This window comes from Terrapene carolina, unplaced genomic scaffold (genome assembly GCF_002925995.2).
Source record: "Terrapene carolina triunguis isolate 2854851 unplaced genomic scaffold, T_m_triunguis-2.0 Scaffold102, whole genome shotgun sequence".
Taxonomy (NCBI): domain Eukaryota; kingdom Metazoa; phylum Chordata; order Testudines; family Emydidae; genus Terrapene; species Terrapene triunguis.
Window position 1 is genome coordinate 2,255,167 of NW_020664453.1, and position 20,453 is coordinate 2,275,619.

Consider the following 20,453-nt stretch of genomic DNA (forward strand, 5'->3'; position numbering starts at 1 on the left):
CTTGTACGATAAATGTTTACGTAAACAATCTCAATGCATTGTGGGGTCAGGGATTGTAGTGAGATAAACCAAGCCTGGCTAAGCTACAGATCATGTAGATTAGCTTTAATGTACTTCCTAGGAATTCATACTGCATTCATCACTGGGGTATTGGTTGTTATCAGCTGATCCTGGCTGGGGGGCCTAGAGAAAGTGAAGTGATGGTTTCAGTCCAGTTCCTAGTGGACAGGAGGCTGTATCCCAAAAATAATCAGAACTGACCCGCATGTGGTTGGTCTCAGCTAATGAAGGAAACAGTCCCCAGACAGAGGGTAGTAGGCCTCAGGCACAATCTCTGGACCTGCACAGAGAACCTCCGCAGACACAGAGATCAGGGCATGGGGATGGTGTGGCCAAGGAGGCCTGCCAACTAGGAGACCCAGTGGAGGCCTGGGCCAAATCTAACTCCCTGATGTTCCTCTCTGGTGGGTTTTCCACTGAAGGGGGGGGAATAATTCCCTCCCCATTGACCTCACCTGTCTCAGCAGCTCAGAGGCAGCCAGGCGGGGGAATGTATGGCACTGCCCACACTGCTCTGTTGCACACAGAGGCCTTCACTTTGCAGGTTTCAGTGCCATGACTGCTGGAGCCAGGGTCGGTAAGGCACTTGGGGCTCTGCTCGGAGGAAAGAAGCTATAGAACGATCGGAAAATAAGAGATTTTATTGGAAACAAACAAAAAAATTAAAATCCCTGCTGGAGTTTTTGACTAATTGCAAACCAGAGCGAGGGCCCTGGGCTGCACTTCCGGGAGGATCAGTCTGAGCCCGAGGTGGGGGGGACGGACTACACTGGCTTTAAGGCACGTTTTGGACCCTGACTGTGTTGCTGCTGCGAAGGCTGAGACAGCTGAACGGCCTATGGGAGACTATACCAGCCAGAATCGCCTTAATGGCAGCCCTGACAGCTTCACCCTCACCCATCGCTCTCTGCACTAGGGGATGTAGAGAGGGCCACACAACACCAGTTCCTGAGCCAGGGGAATTCTCCCCTTGCCAAATCTAAGGAGCTCACGGGGACTATAGCAGGAGGGAGAATCCGTCCCTGAGTGTAGAAAAAGGATGAGGTGGTAACACAAATACCCACGGAATGCTGGAGAGGTAACCAAGGTACCTAGCAACCATGCCAAGACCAGTAAAGGTGCTTGCTGACCTGGTGCAGTAAATACACCTCCTTAGGTCACCCTCAAACCACTTGACTGACACTGAGCTTATAGCCTTGCTGCTTGGTAATAGAAAAAACATGCTTGCAAACTGGTGGGCAGGACTTTTTGCCAAATGTCGCCCTGCTAGAATGCATATGCGGTAAATTAGGAGGTCCTATGGAAGAAGGGGCGGGGGGAGAATCTCATCCTCAGGGTGCTGGGATTGAGCATTTCCAGACACCAACAATCCTTGCATTTTAGATGTGTTACGTCTCCCACCTGCAATTAGTGATTCTTATTCCATCACAATCAGCCCTGACCAAACTGGGAGTAGTGGCCTCAGCTCTGGAATCTGGAAAGGTGATGGTTTTGGAATGCGTTTTTTTGGGTGTGATGTCAGTTTCATCTCAGAAGGGGCGCCTTGTGGCCACGGGCAGTGTCCTCACTTGTAATTGGAAGAGTGCTTGTCATTTTCCAAACGTCTGCTTCTGCAGCAGATGGCGATGGCCCCTGCCCCTTTGCCAGCGAGAGCGCTCGTTACCACGCAAGTGTCATCCACGGCGTAGGCACCAAGGGTGCCGGAACCCCAGGAATACGCATTGCATCCTGTCAGAGTCCAGCCTTCATCACAGGACACGGCCACCTACCAGGAAGAGGGATGGAATCACTCTTTGTGGGGAAGTATAAATATGGGTCAGATTGAGAACTTGGGTAAGCAGGGACAGCTCCATTTATTTCAGTGACTGGAGTGATGCTAAGTAAAGCAGCTTTATGGGGGGGCGGGGATAAAGAACCATTCGAATGTAGTAAGAATGATTTCAATAGACAGCTAGCAAAAGGATTCTGAAAATACCTACGGTGATTGGTTCTGCCGTACCTTTTCTTGGAAGCCCACGGGTGAGTGTTCCTTCACCTGGCATTCAATGCGGGGGGCGTGGCAGCAGGAAGTATGCAAGGTCACATCCGTTCTACCTACGCATTGGTGGTGTCCGGTCTCCATCCTTAGAACGGGTCTGACGTTGTCACTAAACTCTCCAGCAAGAGAATGGGAGCTACAACCTGCCAATAATACAGAACGCTTCAAGGTGAATGCTCAAAGCCTGCTCTCGTGAGCAATTAATTGTCAGGGAAATCGGTTTCGCTCAAAAACATGAAGCAGAAAATAGCATGGAATGGTGGGGGGGGCGCATCTCTGCCAGTGCACCTCAATCCTGGTATGAAATGCTCTCGGATATCACCAACAGAGGCCACTCCAGAGTGGAGGATGCCAGTCAAACCAGAATGGTGATCGTGATACCTGGGCAAATACACTCTGGAGGGTAAGACAAGACCCAAAAATTGTACTTGTGACCTAAGTAGGGTGTTTAATTTTGAACGTCAGGGCTAACAGATTATTCATTTTGCAAACCACCCAAAATCCAGGAACTGGAACCCACAAACAACAGCGAGAGGTGCTTTGAGTCACTGAAGCGGTCAGCATGCTAAGGGAATGAGTGTGTGTCACAATCTCCCATACGAGGAGAACATGAAGTACTGGAAACATAGACTAAGGCATCAGCTGGCTGCTTAGTTCAGGAACTAGCAAACCAGCCCATACAGCACATAAATAAGACCACGGATATAAATTAATCCAAGGACCTCCAAGCACTTTACGAATATTAAACTGAACTTCCCAAGTGAATGTAGTAGGATTATTCTGGTTGCACAGGTGACTAGGTAGAGAGGGCGTTTGTTGTCATCAGCAAGACAGCCTACTGTACCTGTCAAAACATGGTTCTCCTTGGAGCAGCCCACTCCAGTTGTCGAAGTACCATCCGCAGTCGGGGAGCGGGTGTGAATCTGGCAGTCAGCTTTGGGCCATATGCAACACCTCGCTATCGCGTACACACCATGGCCGCCAAATGCATTGTGAGCCACACACTGCTTCCTGCCTCCATGAACCTACAATTCAGAAGGCACCATTGTAAGGCAACGTTTCCGACGTGCCTAGTCCTTGCTCACGGGAGCTGCAGGAGCCTTGAGGTTGTTCCCCACACACACTATTTTCTAAGGGACAAATCCGACAGCCCTGATAGAGACAAAATGCCTCTGGAGTGCTGGGAAGTTTTGCCTGTGTAAGGCCTGATGGTGGGACCCTCAATGAATTATTCGGTCCTACAGGCTGAGGCATAGATGCTCTAAGGTATTTAGGGAGTCAGGCACCTATGTACCTCTGAGGGACTGGGCCTGAGAGATTTCAACAGGACATGAGATGCATGAGGGTCAACTGCAGCACCCCAAACCACCAGCGGATGGAGCATCACCTCGATACGCTCTCCTCGCCGCTTGCCGTTCGTGGAGAAGCTTGAGCAGCTGAGCATCTCCTCGTTCCCACTGCAGCGCACAACGCCCGTCGCAGAGCGAGTCGACCCGGACTGGGCAGACCACACGGAGCGGCAATACAGCTGCTCACCTGAAAAGGGACGGCTCAGTTGTCAGTCCCGCACGGCAGGTTGGCTTCCAGTCGATGCTGCGTCCTCAGGAGCACACGGAATGCTCCAGGGGCCACGTTTCTTCACGGGAGTAAAATGGCAACGAGTGGGCTCGGTTCCGCACCAAGCAGCATGCATCACCACAGGCGCTGACTCTGTGGGTGCTCCGGGGCTGGAGCACCCATGGGGAAAAATTGGTGGGTGCTCAGCACCCACCGGCAGCTCCCCGCCCTGCCCCCCCGCCCCAGCTCACCTCCGCCTCCTCCCCTGAGAGCGCCGCGTGCCTGCTTTTTCCCCCTAGCTCCCAGCGCTTGTGCCGCGAAACACCTGTTTCGCGCAGCAAGTGCTGGGAGAGAGGGAAGGAGCGGGAACGCGGCGCGCTCAGGGAAGAGGCGGGGCCGGGATTTGGGGATGGGGTCCAATAGGGGCAGGGAGGGGGCGGAGTTGGGAGCAGGGACTTTGGGGGAGGGGCTGGAATGGGGGCAGGGCGGGGCAGGGAAAGGATGGAGTCGGGGCAAGGCCAGGGAGCACGAGCACCCACCGGTGCTGGGGAAAGTTGGCGCCTATGCATATCGCTGATCCGCAAGAGGTTTAGAATGAGAGCAAGCCCCGCTGCGCCCTCGACATGCACAAACTCCCTGGCAACTTCTGAAAACTGGACCCCCCCGCCTCGCCCCTGCCCCGCCTATTCCCCCCAAGGCCCCGCCCCCTGCTTGCTCGCTGCTCTTCCACTGCCCCCTTCCTAGTCACTTGATCCTTTCCTCCTCCCTCCCCCCCACAGCTGGGCTCCCTTTGCTCTGGGGCAGGGATGGGAGCTGCAGCCTGAGGAGGAGCCTGCTGCCTGCCTGCCCATGAGATGCAGGTAGGAGGCAGCCCTGGCTGAGCAGGGACTGCTGTGGGTTGATGACCTGGCGTCTCACCTGCCACCCTGCCCGCAGTAACCGAATTTTTGGTGTCCAGTCAGTACATCTGACCGGATACGGCCGGGTCCCCTTTTTGACTAGACTTTATGGTTGAAAACCAGCCATCTGGCAACCCCCACGCGACTTTCTTTGCACAAATCCAGCCCGGCCAAGTCACTAGGGATAACTTACCTTAGGCCTACAATGCAATTCAAAACCCACAGCTGGCCCATGTCTGCTGACTCGGGCTGGTGCTAAGGGACAGTTTAATTGCAATGTGGATGGTCTGCAGCCCTCACATCTACACCATATTTAAACAGCTGGCACGGGCCACCTGTGGGTTTTTCACTGCACTGTAGACATATCCTCAGAGGAGAATTCCAGCCCCTACGTGGGGGTCATTTCAGTCATGCACATCTCAGCCACCTCATCAAGGCAATGCTGTCCCCTGGAGCCTCTCCCTTTGCTGTGCATCTCCCCCATGGAGCATGCGTAACTTACCGGCTACGAGTCTGCTGGGCAGTCCTGCCACTCTGTTGGGCGTGACCAGCCTCTGGTTTTCAGGAAACCAAGCCTCATTGATAAGGTTTTTGGCGGAGAAATGAATTAGCCTTTGCCTCAGCTCGGAGAGCGTCAGCGCAGAGTCAGTGTTCAGAATCATGGCTGTGATGCCTAGGAGAGAAGCGCACACGCCATTTCGATTGTAAAATGTTTATTTAAACATCAAAACGCGTATAGAAATCCCTGGAGAATACAGGCAAGCGGCAGCACGTCTGCTTTAGATTAGGGTAGCTTACAGCTTGCAACGCCATTGCAGAATTTGTATCACCAAAACCAAGTCTTCATTACACTTGTATTTGCACTGCAGCTATGTCAATTCGGAACCAGGCACCTTTCGGGCGGGGGGGGGGAGAGACATGACCGCCGACCATGGATCATCAGTGGGGTTTGAACCCAGGATCTCTCACACTGAAAGCATAAGCGTCTACCTCCCAACCTAGCCCCTAGTAGCATGATAGTCAGCTCACAAGCCTCTTTTGTAGATCAACCACTAGCAGGGGACAAAGACCTGTATTTAGGTCATATGAATGACGTGTGCACTGTCCTTGGAGCAGACACACATGAGTACCTGAGATTGCGATTGTCATATGGTGTAATGAAGAGGGAATGTTGGGAATATTTTAGGATGCCTATGCATGCCTCAGTGTCCCTCTGTGCTTTGCATTGCTGTGCACGAACTGTGAAGGTTACACAGCTACTCTTGGGATAGAGCAGGGGACATGAGGTGTTTACGTCACCTAACTGCCTGGGATGGTATGAATGGGTCATCTAAGGACTGGCTGAGACAGACCCATATCAGTGGAGGATCCAGAAAGAGAGTGGGAACCCCAAGGGCCAGAACATTCACAACTAGCAACCAAGAGGGAGGAGATTTTCCCCCCACCCCTCGTCAGGGAAGCAGAGCAAAGGCCGCAGCTGGAGAACCAAGAGACAAGATGTCAGGTGCCTGGGTTAAGAGACGGCCTTTGGAGAGAGACCCACAGACCTGGGGCCAAGGACAAAGGGACAGAGACTAGTAGGAGAGCAAGACAAGATGGCTTCCACCGCAGCCAAGCCAGACTCTGTCTTCACCTTTTCCTCTCTTTGCTAACCTAAAGACTGTCCGATGCTGCAGGCCAGGTGCCTACTAAATTGTTAGCTTGTTTTGGAGAGGCGGCCTGGGGTGGCTGCAAACACTCACTGAGAGCACGGCGCCCTGAAGGGGCACCATACAAGCCTCCCACAGGAGTCTGGCTTGGATGGATTCACTGCAGGGAGCCATGGATCATTGGCACCCACAAGCCCAGTTTCAGAGTCTTGGAGGCCCCGGACTTATCCCTGTGGACCTATCGGAGTCCTTGGGGCCCAACCCACAAAAGGGGTCACAGGCTGGGGCATGCACCAGACGCTGTGGATCTGTGACACGTGGCTACTGGGTCACTGACGGCACTGCACCAGACGAGCTCTCCATTAGGAACCGGACCTCATCGCACCCTGGATATCACGCTGCCTTTTCAGTCATACTCCAGTGCAGCGCGGGCCTCCCATTGCACTCTGCGATGAATCGGGAACGAAAGGAAGTTCTGCTTTGCAAAACCAATATTCTCCTGACTGGATCCCACCTTTGAGATCCTTAAACTTAACCTCCAGGCAGAAACATTTTAATGCACAAGTTCAGGTTGTTTCTTCATTTAATTCTTCCCTGATACACATCAGCCTGGGGGAGGGAGATGCACGAGGCAAGAATCATCTAGGGAACCACAGGTCCCTGCAGCCTCCTCTCCACAGCGTCAGCTTCAAAAAGGATTCACTCACCTAAATGTCTCCATTAAAAATGTTAATGACCTAGCATAAAAAAAACTGTTGCCATCTGGGACTATTTTCCCCTAACGGAACCTGCCGCCTAATTGAAAGCATTTTCCTCCTCGTAAACGTTTTCCCTTCTTCCCCTGCCTGTTCATCCCGTAGGGAGCCGTATTCTACAATCACACTAGGACAGAGCGTGTGTATTTATGGTCGAAGACGGAAACGTGTTGACAGTTAACAGCACTCAGCCTTGGGCCCAGGAATCCACAAGGCATATCACTATTAGACCGTAACACACAGCTGGGCATGTCTCACGGCTTAATCAGGGCCCAGGCATGGATTTGCATGAAGCTGCTTTGTAAGGCTGGAGACAGGGCAGGGGCAGAAATTGATGTACTGATGTAGGTGGACAGCACAGGGAGGGCCTTACCCGATGTGGCCCAGATGTCACTGTATGTCTACACTGCAAAGAAAAACCCACAGCGTGGGACAATTGAGTCAGGCTTGCAGGGTTTAGGCTGTGGGACTAAAATTGCTGCGCAGATGTTCCCGTTTGGGCTGGACCCCAGGCTCTGAAATGCGGCAAGGGGGGAAGGTTTCGGAGCCCGGGTTCCAGCCCGAGCGGGAACGTCTACACTGCTATTTTTAGCCCCCCGGCCTGAGTCAATTGACCCGGGCTCTGAACCTTGGTGCCATGGGATTTGCTTTGCAGTGTAGATGTACTCACAGGCTATAGCAATGGTAGCTCTGGGCCATGGCTGTCCTGGGGCCACTGCTCTCGAATAATGTAGCATCAGGCCATGCACGACTACTTGCAGCCTTGTGTACTGTAGTTTTTATCTTACACCTTCCCCCGGGGCAGCACGATGCCTGTTTGTCTGCAGGGCCCCACCTACACTGCATGACTCTGGTCACCTTCCAGCAGCCTCAGAAACGAATCACCTGATTGCAACCAAGTCCTGTCTTGTCTTTACTACGAGAGACACAGCAGTTGTTACCTGAGAGGGATAAAACATGGCTGCTCTTTACAGCACCAATGTATTATTTGGCAAGGCCTAGAAGCCCCAATGGAGATCAGGCCTCCGTTGCGCTAGGCGCTGTACAAACACATAACAGGAGACAGTCCCTGCCCCACAGAGCTCACACACTACATCGGGGTCCCCAATGCGGTACCCGTGGGCGCCATGGCGCCCACCGGGGCGTCTAAGTGCGCCCACATACTGGCCGGCAGATAAGCATCCGCCGAAATGCTGCCGAGAAGCAGCATCATCCAGAGGCGTCGCTGCGCGACATTTCGGCGGCGACGCCTCTGGATGACGCTGCTTCTCGGCAGCATTTCGGCGGCGACGCCTATTGACGTTGCCGCTTGTCAGCGGCATTTCAGCGGATGCTCATCTGCCGCCACAGTCCTCCATGGCTCGTCGTTTGGCACCCGCCGGACGAAAAACGTTGGGGACCACTGCACTACATAGACAAAGGACTATTTTCCTAGTGTCACAGATGGTGAATTGAGGCACAGATAATTTAAATGACTTTCCCCAGGTAACACAGGAAACCCAAGTCCAATGCCTCCCCACTCCCGTCAGAGAAGCTAGGACTCACGTTTTAACCACACCCCCGAGGTGTGATAAAACCCAGTTCTGCCCAGGTTGCACTTGTGCTAGTCAATGTAATGTGCTTTGCTGGGGATGGTTCATTTTTACCCTGTTGGGCACACGGTCACACAGCCACTACTGCTTGATCTTACTGCTGCATGCATTTAAAAAAAAAAAAAATCAATTCACCTGCCACGTGTGCAGCGGCTTGGGACGTCCCGCTCTGGGAAGTGAAGCAGGTGCTGCAGTCGCTGGAGGCCCCTATGATATCGTCACCCGGGGCAAAGACATCCACACACCGGCCAAAGTTTGTTCCTAAGGCTCCCATGGAGGCAGGCTGGTCCTGGAAGTCGGTTGCCCCGACAGTGATCACCTGAGGGTTACAGCGCAATGACACGACTCAACTGGGATGTCAGCAGCGAACGGCTGGTCCATAATTGCATTAAAACTCCCAAACAAATCCACCCCGGCCTGTACAATTCCTCCTGCCCACCAGGGTGAGTGCTATTGAATAACGCTTTGCCTTTACAGGAACACAAAGCCACACCCCTCCTTCAGGATTGGAGGAATTGGAAAGGACCAGGACTATATAATTCCTCAGGGAGACTCTGAAAGTTCACTGCCAGGGTGAATATAGCCAGGAGCCCAGAGCTCCTTCCAGCAAGAGTAATGTGCTTCGGGGACTACAGATACTGACACGATCAAGGACACTCAGGCCAAGTCATGCTGCCCCAGCCAATAAGTCTCTACCTCATGCACGAGTTTCCTGTCAGCCACCGAGTGACACTCCATCTACAACAAGGTGCAGTGTCCCGGCCAACAAGGAAGGGGCAGGACCTGGGAGTCGCAGGTCACATCGTTGGACTGTCTGCAATACCCCAGGTACTGCGAACAAGCCCGCTGCACTGCCCGCAGAGCGTTAACAGATCCTGCACCATATGGTGCCTTTCGAGCACAACCCACACAAAAGTGCCTGGGGGAGGGGGATTCCGCCGTCCCATTTAGGGAGCCATAGAGAAGCAGCAGAATGATCTGTGTGTTCCCCGAGAGCAGGGATCGCGATTGTGCATAGCCTTGTGTGGCCTGAGCAAGGGAGGAGGCAAAGTTCCTTATTTCCCCGCCCCCTCGCCAATGAACAAACTGCAGTGGGGACTCTGACCCATAGCACGCTTTGTCCAAAGGGCAGGAAGCGATTGTTATCCCCATTCTACACCCAAAAAAACTGAGGCACAGATGGGGTGACGTGCCTTGGTCAAGGCCAGACGACAGCAAAACAGTGGCAGAGTCAAGTATAGAAGCCAGGTGTCTCAATCCGTGAAAGCACAGTGTCCCAGCCCCATACCTCCGGTTCAGACGCAGGTGAGTACAGGCAGGCATCCTCCTTGTAGTTGCCAGCTGCAGCAATCATTACCACCCCCGTCTGCACCATGAGCCGACAAGCTGCATTCAAAACACGGCTGTAGCCTCCAGCAAAGGGGAGCAACACCACCAAGGGGGCGTAGGGCTGGGCAGTCAGGGTCTTCTTGATAAACTCCAGGCCTGTTGATCACGTACAAATGAAACGGACAGAGAACGATCACAGAAAAGGACAGCGCTAATGACTCACTCGCATCCTGCTAGCTGGGAAGTGGGGGGCCAGATTCAGCTCTCCCCTCCAGCTGGAAAGAAGCAAGATCCTTTTCACGTAAATATCCTTTCATGGACTGAGACAGGGAAAGAGACTCGGTGAATCAGCAACTGTTGCTCCGTACAGGCGAGCATGCTGATGGGATGAGTCAACAGAACCCCAGCAGAGGTGCCCTCTGGGACGGGCTCTCCTTCCAGGGACCAGGGTTACGGTAACCAGAAATCTAAACACAATCTAGAGAGAGAGAGAGAAAGAGAGAGAACTCCCCCGGCAGGGCTCCAGCCCAGCCTTAGGAAGTTGGGTGTGTAGCCCTGTATTCCTGCAGCAACTAGTGTATGGTCCTTCACCTGTCCACTGGCAGGGAGGTTGGGAAAAGTGGTTAACCCCTTGTTCACTCGGGACGAGTGCACCCTGCCACAGGGTGTTCAGAGGCACATCACAGTGAGGTGCTAAAGGTCAGTTTCAAAAGTGCTCAGCAGATTGAGTGCAGGGCACTTCTGAAAATCCACTTAGGTGCCTAAATGGGAGTTGAGCACTTCTGACAATCTGGCCCCACAGGCCGGAGCCAAGTGCCACTGAAGCCAATGGGCGTTGGCTTTCAGTGGGCGTTGAATTGGCCCTAAAATCCCAACTGTCCCATCAGGCTCTCGAGGGTTAGACACGACACACCTCGATGGTTCTTACTCACCAATCAGGGTCCCACTGACCGTGCCCTTGCCTTGGCAATTCAGCACCCGAAGGCTGCGAACGCTGGCTCCCTTAGCCACGCCAGCGTCCCTCCCGCTCACCACCCCGGCCATGTGGGTTCCGTGGCTGTCGCACTTGCTGGCCTGCCAGAGAGGGGAAGTCAAGCAAGGCAGCAAACGTTTCCAGAACCATCCCATGCGTTGGCCCCAATACACACGCTTGGGGCCCAATCCTGCAAACACTCTCACACGCAGGATAGTGGTTCCACGGACGTCAATATAGAGGGACTCATGCATGTCAGTGCGTGCAGGATCAGGCCCTTTATTTGCTACCACCATTTCTATCATGACACTTTTATGCTATTCTCTAGTGTATTAGCCATTTTCAGTGACACAGCTGCTAAATAACACAGGAATTGCTGGCTGGGTCAGACCCATAGTCCATCTAGCCCAGTATTGTGTCTGACAGCGGCTAGCACCAGATGCTTATAAATAAATAGGATATCTCCATTAATTTATTTAATTTATCTCCTAGAACAGGAAGGGACCTTGAAAGGTCAGAGTCCAGCCCCCTGCCTTCACTAGCAGGACCAAGTACTGATTTTGCCACAGATCCCTAAGTGGCCCCCTCAAGGATTGAACTCACAACGCTGGGTTTAGCAGGCCAATGCTCAAAACAATCTGCCCCCCATGAAGGTTTGATCCTGATCCCTAGTATTTAGAGTCTGGCCTAAGCCCTGAAGCATGAGGTTTTATCCCTTCCAAAATTATTTGTTTGCATTAACTCTGGATAGTCTTGTTACCCATCTAACCATCCTTGCTGGGCACCCTCCAATCCCACTGAAGGCCCTAGGCTGTGAACCTGAGATGCAGGTGTTCTTAGCCTTTGAGCCCATATGCAAATACTAGCTAAGCAATCCTAACAATACCCTTATGAGGCAGGTATTATTAGTCCCATTTTACAGATGTGCAAACTGTGGCACAGAGAGGTTGCCTAGGTCATCCAGCAAGTCAGTAGCTGAGCTTGGTAGAAGAATTCCGGCGTTTCTGGAGCCAAGACCCTTCAGCTAATAATTCCAATTCAGAATACTGGCTCAAGGAACTCTACCAAGGCCAAGAGCCTATGAATACAACTGCGTAGGTGGCATGGGCACAAACGAAACACCCACTGTGTAACAGGAATTCAAAACGGGTGGAGCAGGCCTGGTTAAAGCACGTGTGGGACTCCACATCAGCAGGACAACAGAGGACAGCCGCGTGTGGAGGTGAGGCTTGGAAAGCTGAGCTGTGTTTGGCATCCTCCATCAAACAGAGCAGAAAACCCTCGTGTAGACAGTGCCCTGGCATCAGTCGCTGTGCGATCTTCCCTGAAGCTGTTGCTAGAGTTGATTGGAAAATGGGGGTTCCCCTCTCCACACACACAGAGAAAACTTGGTTTTTCAGCTCAAATTAGAAAATCAGAAAGCGTTCAAAACCCAGGAAGTTCTGATTGAGAAATGCTGCCGCAGCACGTCATGAAGTCGTAATCTGGGTGCCTCGTCCTCCCATTCTCCTCTGCATCCTGGCTCCCTGGTTGGACTGCATCTCCCAGGAGGGACTACAGTCTCCCCTCTTGGAGAGGTGGTGCATCATGGGAGCCCCTGACCAGGGTGCTTCATGGGAGATGGAGTCCAGCTAGCAAGCCCGGCCCACAGAGCAGAGGGATAGGCGGCACCATGGCAGCATATCCCAATAGAACTGTTTGGCTGAATTTTTGGGTGTCTCAAGGACAGAGTGAAATCGTCCATGGAAATCCAACACTTTTTCATGAAAAACTATAATCAAAAACTCCATTTTCCGCTGAAGAACAGTTTTGACGGAAAACTTTCCACCAGCCCAAGCTGTTCCTCTCACAGGCAGTGAGAGCCCAGGACCCTGACAGAGCCCACAGGCTCACCCACCTGTCTGTGAAAGCGTGTGCCGTCCTCCTCTGGCACGTTCTCGAAGTCCGTCACAAACACTCTGCCCTCTATCTCCCGATGGTTGCTCTGGATGCTGGTGTCTAGCAGGTAAACCTCCACCAGATCTCCTTTATCTACCAAACACAAGCCACGGCGCAGTCAGTGAAAGGCGGCAATGCCCTCAGAAAGCAACACACCCCGTTAGGACCAGAGCAGTCGTAGCTGTCATCAGTCCAGCACTCTAGCCGATGAGACACAGATGTTTTCTGGGCACTGCCATCTTACAAACCACATGGCTACATTTTTACAGCCAAGTTATCAATTCTTGCAAACAGTGGCTTGCAAGGGAAATAACAACAAACAATGCATCCATCCAGTGCCTATATAGGGCCCAATCCTGCAAACGCTGCATGCACACAGCTCCCACTGACTTCCAGGGTAGTTATGCAAGCTCCCTGGCCCCCTAGAACCATAGCTATAGTGGTTTCTTCCGTTCTCGACTCCTTCCTCCTAAGGAAGCGCAGAAGACGCTATCGAGCTGCAGGGAGAGCAAGAGAAAACAGTGTAGACCAAGGGCTCTGCTCCAGAGGATGCCAACCTGCCCTGTCCCCGCAAGCTAAATGTATCCCAGATTTGGAGGGGAAGGTTACCATGGAGAGTTGATTGGCTCGGCCCCCTCCCTAGCAAGCCTCGCCCCCTCAAAAGCTCAGAGTGCCAAAGATGCCAACAAACTCCCTGGAGAAGAGGACATCGGTCCCACTGGGGTAGGAAGAAAGGTGCTGTCTGAGATTCATGTTCTCCCACTTTTCTGCACACACTTGGAACTACATTTGCGCAGGTTTCCTACTCTCTCTGCATGCATTTGGAGGATGCAATTTTGCCCCTGGAAATCGTCTGCTGCCCCATGAATTCTCCTTTAAAATACATTCAAAGAGGGAGCCCTTACTGGGAGGGTTATATTCGCCAGACTTGTACTGTGCCGGGACGATCCTGCCAAGGTTCCAGGGAATGCTCTGAGCAAACACGTAGGAGTCCTCTTCAATGTACTCAACGTGCGGCAGCCGCAAAGCCTGTGCAAAAGAAACATCACAAAGAGATGGCCTGGACACACCACGCAGAACAGAAACCACATGGGATGCTCTCAGCTGTTCTATCTAGCAGCTTCCTCGCACCGGGCCAGGAAAGATTGCAGCTGCCCAAGGCAGGTGGCTTATTCTCTCCTGAATAAAGATTTAGGCTCTGACCCTGCACGACTGAAGCTGATGAGAGCTGAGTGCTCAACTGGTCACGGCCCAACCAGCAGGATGACACCCCCACAGAGCTTTATTTGTCGAATGTGGGGTGAAAAGGATGTCAAATCAATCCCAGACTCAGAGCGGCACATTAGGGGCCAAACACTCTGTGAGTGTAAACGGATGCCCTGGAGTCAGTGGCACTGCACCAGTTCACACAGTGGAGAACACAGTCCTCACTCTGAGTGTGAGAGCAGGATTTGTTACTCCAGACATTCCAGCCCCATTCGCTCCTGTCCCATAGCTGTACTATGGAACCCTGCACATGGGACGAAGAACTGACACCGTGGGAGACGGAGCCATGCAGTAGCCTCGATTTCCAAGAGGAACTGGCTCTAAGACTGATGACGGTCACAATGAGTTTCACAATATTCTTGATGTGCCCATTCCGGTCTGCCCAACCCCACCCACATGACCAGTATCTTCCACTAGGGTGGGAGAGCTCCAAGCGGAGGTGCAACCACAGACAAAATGCTGGTAGAGAGCAGGAGTCTCCCAATGCACTTACAGGATACTAAACCTCCAGCGGTTGCCCCTGTAGCTCCAAGGTTGTGCCCTTTGTAGCCCTCCTTGCTAGAATACGCATGTACCACCGTGACCTGACTTTCCCGTGAGCAGTGCTGGATGCAGCTCCCTGCAGAGCTCATCAATGCCACTTGCTCTGGAAGGCCAGGGGGGTTCCTAGAGACATAGGAAGGATGGTCTGATGGCTAAGGCACAGATCTGGCTGTCAGGGAATTCGGGTTCTAGGCCTCGCTCTACCACATTCGTTTACTAATTTCTGTGCCTCGGTTCTGTGAGGTTAAATTCAGCAAAGCGCTCGGAGATCCTCAAGTGGAAGGTGCAAAGCGTAATGAGAGAGATCAGTGCCAGGCACTCCCGCTGCCCTGGGAGCAAAGGGCAGACCTCAAACTCAAGTCGCTATGTGGCAACACGCTCACACGACCCCAGACACCCTGACGGAGTAGGGCTGTGGGGAGATGGAGAGTTGCTGACGTCCATGTCTGCAACTGCAAAATGATTGTCCTAATGCAGCAAAAACAAACAACTTGTGAATGGCCCAGGCTCCTAAATCTGTAGCAGCCCTGTCAAGAGAGAACACAAAGTAAAACAGCTCTTTAACTGAATTTCTTCTCCTGTGGAAAGTCCATGTTCTTCTCACAATCACCTCCTCAGAAGAGGAGCACTGTATTGCCTCAGCTTAACTGCAAATTACTCCCACGTGCTCTTTGATCAGTGAAGACATATGACTAGCAGCCACAAGTCTGTATCCAGCCATGTGGGTAGAGTACCTGGGACTTGCATCACCTTGGATTCCTGATTGGATCTGCCTTACTTTGGATTCTTTCTGAGTTTTACAGACCCACCATTCACAATTTGTTTCAAATATCAGTGAGATCCCACACAAAGCAGCGGGCATTGGAAAGCAGGTATGCAAAATCAGCGCAATGACTTTTGTCAGATTGGAGAGGGACAGTGGAATTGCCAGACGGGTCAGACCCAAGGTCCACCTAATCCGGATTCTGTGTTGGACAGTGGCCAGCACCAGATGCTTCAGAGGAAGTTACAAAAAGCCTCATGCAGGCAGTTATGGAATAATAAACCCACAGGAAAGTTTCTTCCTTAAACCCGTAAATTAGAGATTAGTTTGTGCCCTGAAGCAGGGCAGGCTCCAGGCACCAGCGAAGGAAGCAGGTGCTTGGGGCGGCCAATGGAAAGGGGTGGCACGTCCGGGTCTTCGGCGGCAATTCAGTGGTGGGTCCCTCAGTCCCTCTCTTCCTCTTTGAACTGCCGCCGAAGTGGAAGAGAGGGAGCGAAAGACTCATCGCCAAAGAATGAAGCGGCGCGACTGAGCTGCCGCCAAAGTGCTGCCAATCAGCTTTTTTTTTTTTTTTCCCCCCGCTTCGCCGGTTGGGGCGGCAAAAAAGCTGGAGCCAGCCCTGCCCTGAAGCATGAGGATTCACAAACCCTTGCAAACATGTGGATGGAGAGGTGGTATTTTAATCCTTACTCTTGCAACTCTAGATGTTCTCACTATCGAGACAAACATTCTCTAGGTTGGATCCTTTTACTTCCAGCCTATGTTGCTTTCCTGCCTGCCTGCCTTTCAATCTACATGTTTCTTGCCTCAAACAGAACTGTTACCACTGGGAAAAAAACCTACTCTCCACACTGCCTGCCCTACCCCAGATGCCTCTGAACAGAAAACAAAACCAGTGCAGGCTGAAAAGACAGATGGGCAACATCCTCTTACCATATCCAGCACATCACTGCTCATCTTAACAAGAAATCCCTGGAACAGATCCTGGAAGATGTGAAGGATTTTGGTTAGGTAGCCATGCTTCGCTGCTCGAGCTTGCAGCCTGTGGATGGTTCTCTCTGTCTGGGATTTATGAGTTTCCTCCTTCAGCACCACTATGTACTGCCCGGGTAATCTCCACATGTCCTGAATTTAAACAAGCAGAAGCAGATTTTTCAAAGCCATGCACCTTCACAGAGCAAACACTGCTGGTCAAATTCTCACTGCAAGCTCAGTTGCTTGAGCTGTTACTTTAATCAGCTCAGCAGAGTTCATTTTGTAATGTAATCTACACATGATCAGAAGGAAAGAACTGTGTGCAGTATTGTGAGCCCTAACCATTCAAAAATCATGAGATTGGCTTCACAGGCATGAGATCTTTTAAAAAATAATGGAGGTTGTCTTTGGCTTCTGGTTTTTGAGTCTGCAGAGCCCATTGGATCACATTTCCAAATTGTCCTCTGCAACCTTAAGGGCTAGAAACTTACAAAACAAAAGGAAGATTTTTACATCATCACTTGACTCCAGGAGCTGGGACTTGGAAGAAAAACTTATGAGAGCTGGCAACACTGTTAAACTGCATGGACACAGACGCTCTCTATGCCATGGCTGTGGCAGCTGCATTATACTTGGAAAACATCTTACCAAAGCCCCAAACAGTGTGAAATCACCAATTCATCATGGGGAGGTAGAAGGCAAGAATGAGGGTTAAGTGCACAGTCTAGCAGGTCAGCGGGTGGGACACAAACCCAGCCCCATCCCATATACTCAATCCCACCCTCAGTGACCAGAACCCTCCCTCACTCTCAGCACAAGCCAACTGCCCTCCTCCCCAAATCCTTCTGCACCTGCAGCTTTCCACATCACTAACCAAACTAGCCAAACCCTCCCCTCCACAAGGGTAAGAAAAGAGTCCCACCAGAGCTCTGTTTCCAAAGTCACACAGTTGGGTCTACAAGGGCTTAAGAGCCCGCTCCCAAAAGAGGTAGGAAACAAACTACTGTGGCCAGGTCCACAGCCTAAGGCACCAGCCCATCGTAGCTGCAACAAGTTAGTGCCACAAGTCACTGCATGCCCCCGCACCCTAATGTGAACTTCCCTAAGCCTCCTTCCCAAGCATGGCTGCTTTGCAATCCTCCAGCCCTGCACGCTCCACAGCGCAAAGCTTTATTTATTTGATTTCTCTGGCTGTCACAGGGCACAAGAGACACTCAACAGCCACCCAGGGAGCTCACACCGACAAGGTGGCATGCACACATCCCTCTTGCCATCCCATGGCACAGTCGCCTCTCGCCTGCTGCACAAGAGGCTCTAGGCATGTCAGCTCTGTCTCAGCAGCTCTTTTATGCCGAGATCCACCTGATCCTCATCACAACCCACAGCACTAACACAGAGACCTTTTATCAGGAGGTCCCACAGGTGGGCAAGCAGCAGCGCACCTAAAGCCTGCAAAATTCTTTTTATTCTTTATAACAGTTTGTTTTATTCATTTTATCTGCGAGGGAAGGTCCTGCCCCCCTGGAGAGGGAGTCCTGGGGGTGGGGGAGAATCAGGTCTCGCCCTTGGGGGTGGGGGAGACTCTCCTGGGGGAAGAGGAGGCTCTTGCCCCTGAGGGGTTGGAGGCGGGAAGAGAGTTGGGTCCTGCCCAGAGGTGCTGGAACCATTTTTATAGCGGCGGTGGGTGCTGAACCAAACTCGTTTATGATGGAAACCATTTCAAGCCGTGGGTGCTGCTGCACCCCCAGCACCCCTACTTCCAGCACTTATGGGCCTGCCCCCCGAGGGGAAAGGACTTGGGGAGGTGGGTGGTCCGGGGCAGAAGCCGGCGCTGTGGGGCGAGTTCTTCCTTTTATTTTGCATAAGCGCGGCACGCAAAGCTGCAGCGGAGCCATGTGCACGAACCAGGGAAACGGAGGCACCACGCGGCTAAGGGACTTGCCCAAGATCAGCCGAGGAGCCAGAGGCAGAACCAGAAAGCAGCTCCCCCGGCCTCGTGCCCTACCCCCGGGGCTCCCCTGCCTCGCCCTAGGCTGAGCAGCTCCAGCGTCTCTTCTGCACCAGGCGGCTCCCCGGCCGCGTGCCCTGGTGCTCGGCGGCCCCCGGGTTCCGAGTCCCCGGCGGTGCCCGCCGCCCGGGGAGCAGCAGAGGGGCTGCCAAGGCGACAGCCCCCGGGCGCGGACCCCAGGCTCCAGCTCCCTTCCCAAGGGCGGGCTACGTGCCCCCGGCCCCCTCTGCCGCCTGCCCCGACGCCGCTCACCTTGTTCGTCCTGTAGAAAGCGGCCGAGCCCAGGTGCTTCCCGACCTCCGTCTGGTTTTCCTCCTCGGAGGGGAAGGACAGCACCAGCTCGTCGTACTCGTCGTGGTCATCCTGAGCAGCGGGGCCCGGGGCCAGCAGGGCCAGCGTGCCCAGCAGCAGCAGAGCGCGGGGGCAGCGGCCCATGCTCCTGGGAGCCTTAGAACCCAGGGATCGGGGGCCGCGGAGCCTAGAACCCGGCTAGGAGGCGCGAGGCGGAGCCTAGAACCCGGCTAGCGCGGAGCCTTTCGGGGCGCGCGGGCTGAGCTCTGTGGGGAGCGCAATCGGCTGCTCCTGCGGCGGCTGAGCCGGATTAGCGAATGGCAAGTGCTCCCCTCAGACACACACTCCCCCCCTCAGATTTCCACGTGCTTCCCGAAATCTTTTGGGCGTGGATGTGCCGGATCACGCCACTATTGTCCCATCGGACCATTCTAGCTTGTTAAACATTAATTGGAGTTTTACTTATCCATTGAGATCAGGTTTCTGCCCCTTTTTTCCTTCCTGGCATCATATTACATTATTTAAACAAAAAAAAAAAATACCATTCACAGCTTGAGGAAGAAAAATGCAGATTTTTCTGTGCATGATCCACTCCAAATACTCAAAGGAGAACAGTCTAATTAAATGCACCGCAGCAGTGATTGCATGTAATAGACATTGCTATATTTTAATACTTGTAATGTGCATGCAGTTTTATGTACACACATATTACAAACTAGCAAACTAAACACCCCTACTGGGGGTTATTCCATTGCTACCACATACGAGCAATAGTTGATTCCATTTCTCCAGGGTATAATACATTAACATTTTCCCAGTACTTTGATCCCAGGAAAGTATATTTTCCAAGGGCAACGCAGGCGTATCACACAATCGTCCTGAGCCTTGCCACAAGCAAATGCTAACATTAAACCAGCAACGTACACAGACATACCAAATTAGCCCAGCTAGGGACAAGCCTGACTGCAAGTCCTATAAATAAGACAGAGCATGGGGAAATGAGGTTTTTTTTAATTAGTTAGCAAAAATAAAGGGTTAACAAAGTCCATTACTGGAATACACAGTCCACCAGATAAACAGTCCAGAGGAGGGGCAGCAGTTATGTTGACATCCTGATGTCCCAGAAAAGACACAAATAGAAGTAGAAGCTTTGGAAAAGAATCAACCTTAAAACCAGCTAGTGCAGTTCTGCATGATCCTCAGGGCAGGGATTCAGTGCTTTGCTTGTCACACCTCACCTACTGTAAAACCCTAGTGTTAAGGCAGACAAAATAAAATGGCTGCTCCATAAAATCCGGAGTGACCTGCAAACTAATCCCTGCAAAGATCTAGCTACATTTGGAGTGAGATGAAAGCCGTCCCCAGGAAATATTAATAATGTCATGATAAGAGAACCCAGTCAGCCCACCAGAACATGCTCTATGTATCTATCTTAGTTATCACTTTGCTGCACCTGCTCCTTTGAACAAGTGAACAGCAAACCCAGACCCATCACTGGCAACCTGCAGAGTAACCCACGTAAGACAACAGAAAAGCCGTCACCAGGAAGTGACATTGGCACACTGTCCCTAGCAAGGAACCACAGTAGGGCAGCAGGATCTGTGAAGGTTTACAAGCAACATGATTACAGCTGCAGGTTTGTCATGGCAGGAAAAAAAATTCATGGATAGTGTGATTTTCCTATTTGACCATGATCTTTTTCTGTGTCCGTGACTTACCCTGCAGCTGCAGCTCCTGTCCCGTGGGGCTGGGCCTAGCTCCCCACTCTGGGCATTGCAACCCAGTTGTGGGGTCACAGATTTGGCCCAGCCACCGCT

At 52.4% G+C, this 20,453-nt stretch overlaps 1 protein-coding gene across 1 annotated transcript; it reads right to left on the bottom strand.

Annotated features, from left to right (window-relative positions):
- Window positions 1-1,391: 1,391 nt before the first annotated feature.
- Window positions 1,392-18,977, bottom strand: LOC113406507 (proprotein convertase subtilisin/kexin type 9-like). The gene is made up of 12 exons (XM_026651751.2): window positions 18,598-18,977; window positions 16,296-16,487; window positions 13,696-13,819; window positions 12,750-12,883; window positions 10,812-10,953; window positions 9,839-10,035; window positions 8,686-8,869; window positions 5,057-5,227; window positions 3,486-3,634; window positions 2,943-3,123; window positions 2,060-2,241; window positions 1,392-1,825 (listed from the first exon to the last, which is right to left on the bottom strand). The coding sequence occupies exons 1-12, from the start codon at window positions 18,778-18,780 to the stop codon at window positions 1,625-1,627; spliced, it is 2,040 nt and encodes a 679-aa protein (XP_026507536.1). The 5' UTR covers window positions 18,781-18,977; the 3' UTR covers window positions 1,392-1,624.
- Between the last annotated feature and the right edge of the window lie 1,476 nt (window positions 18,978-20,453).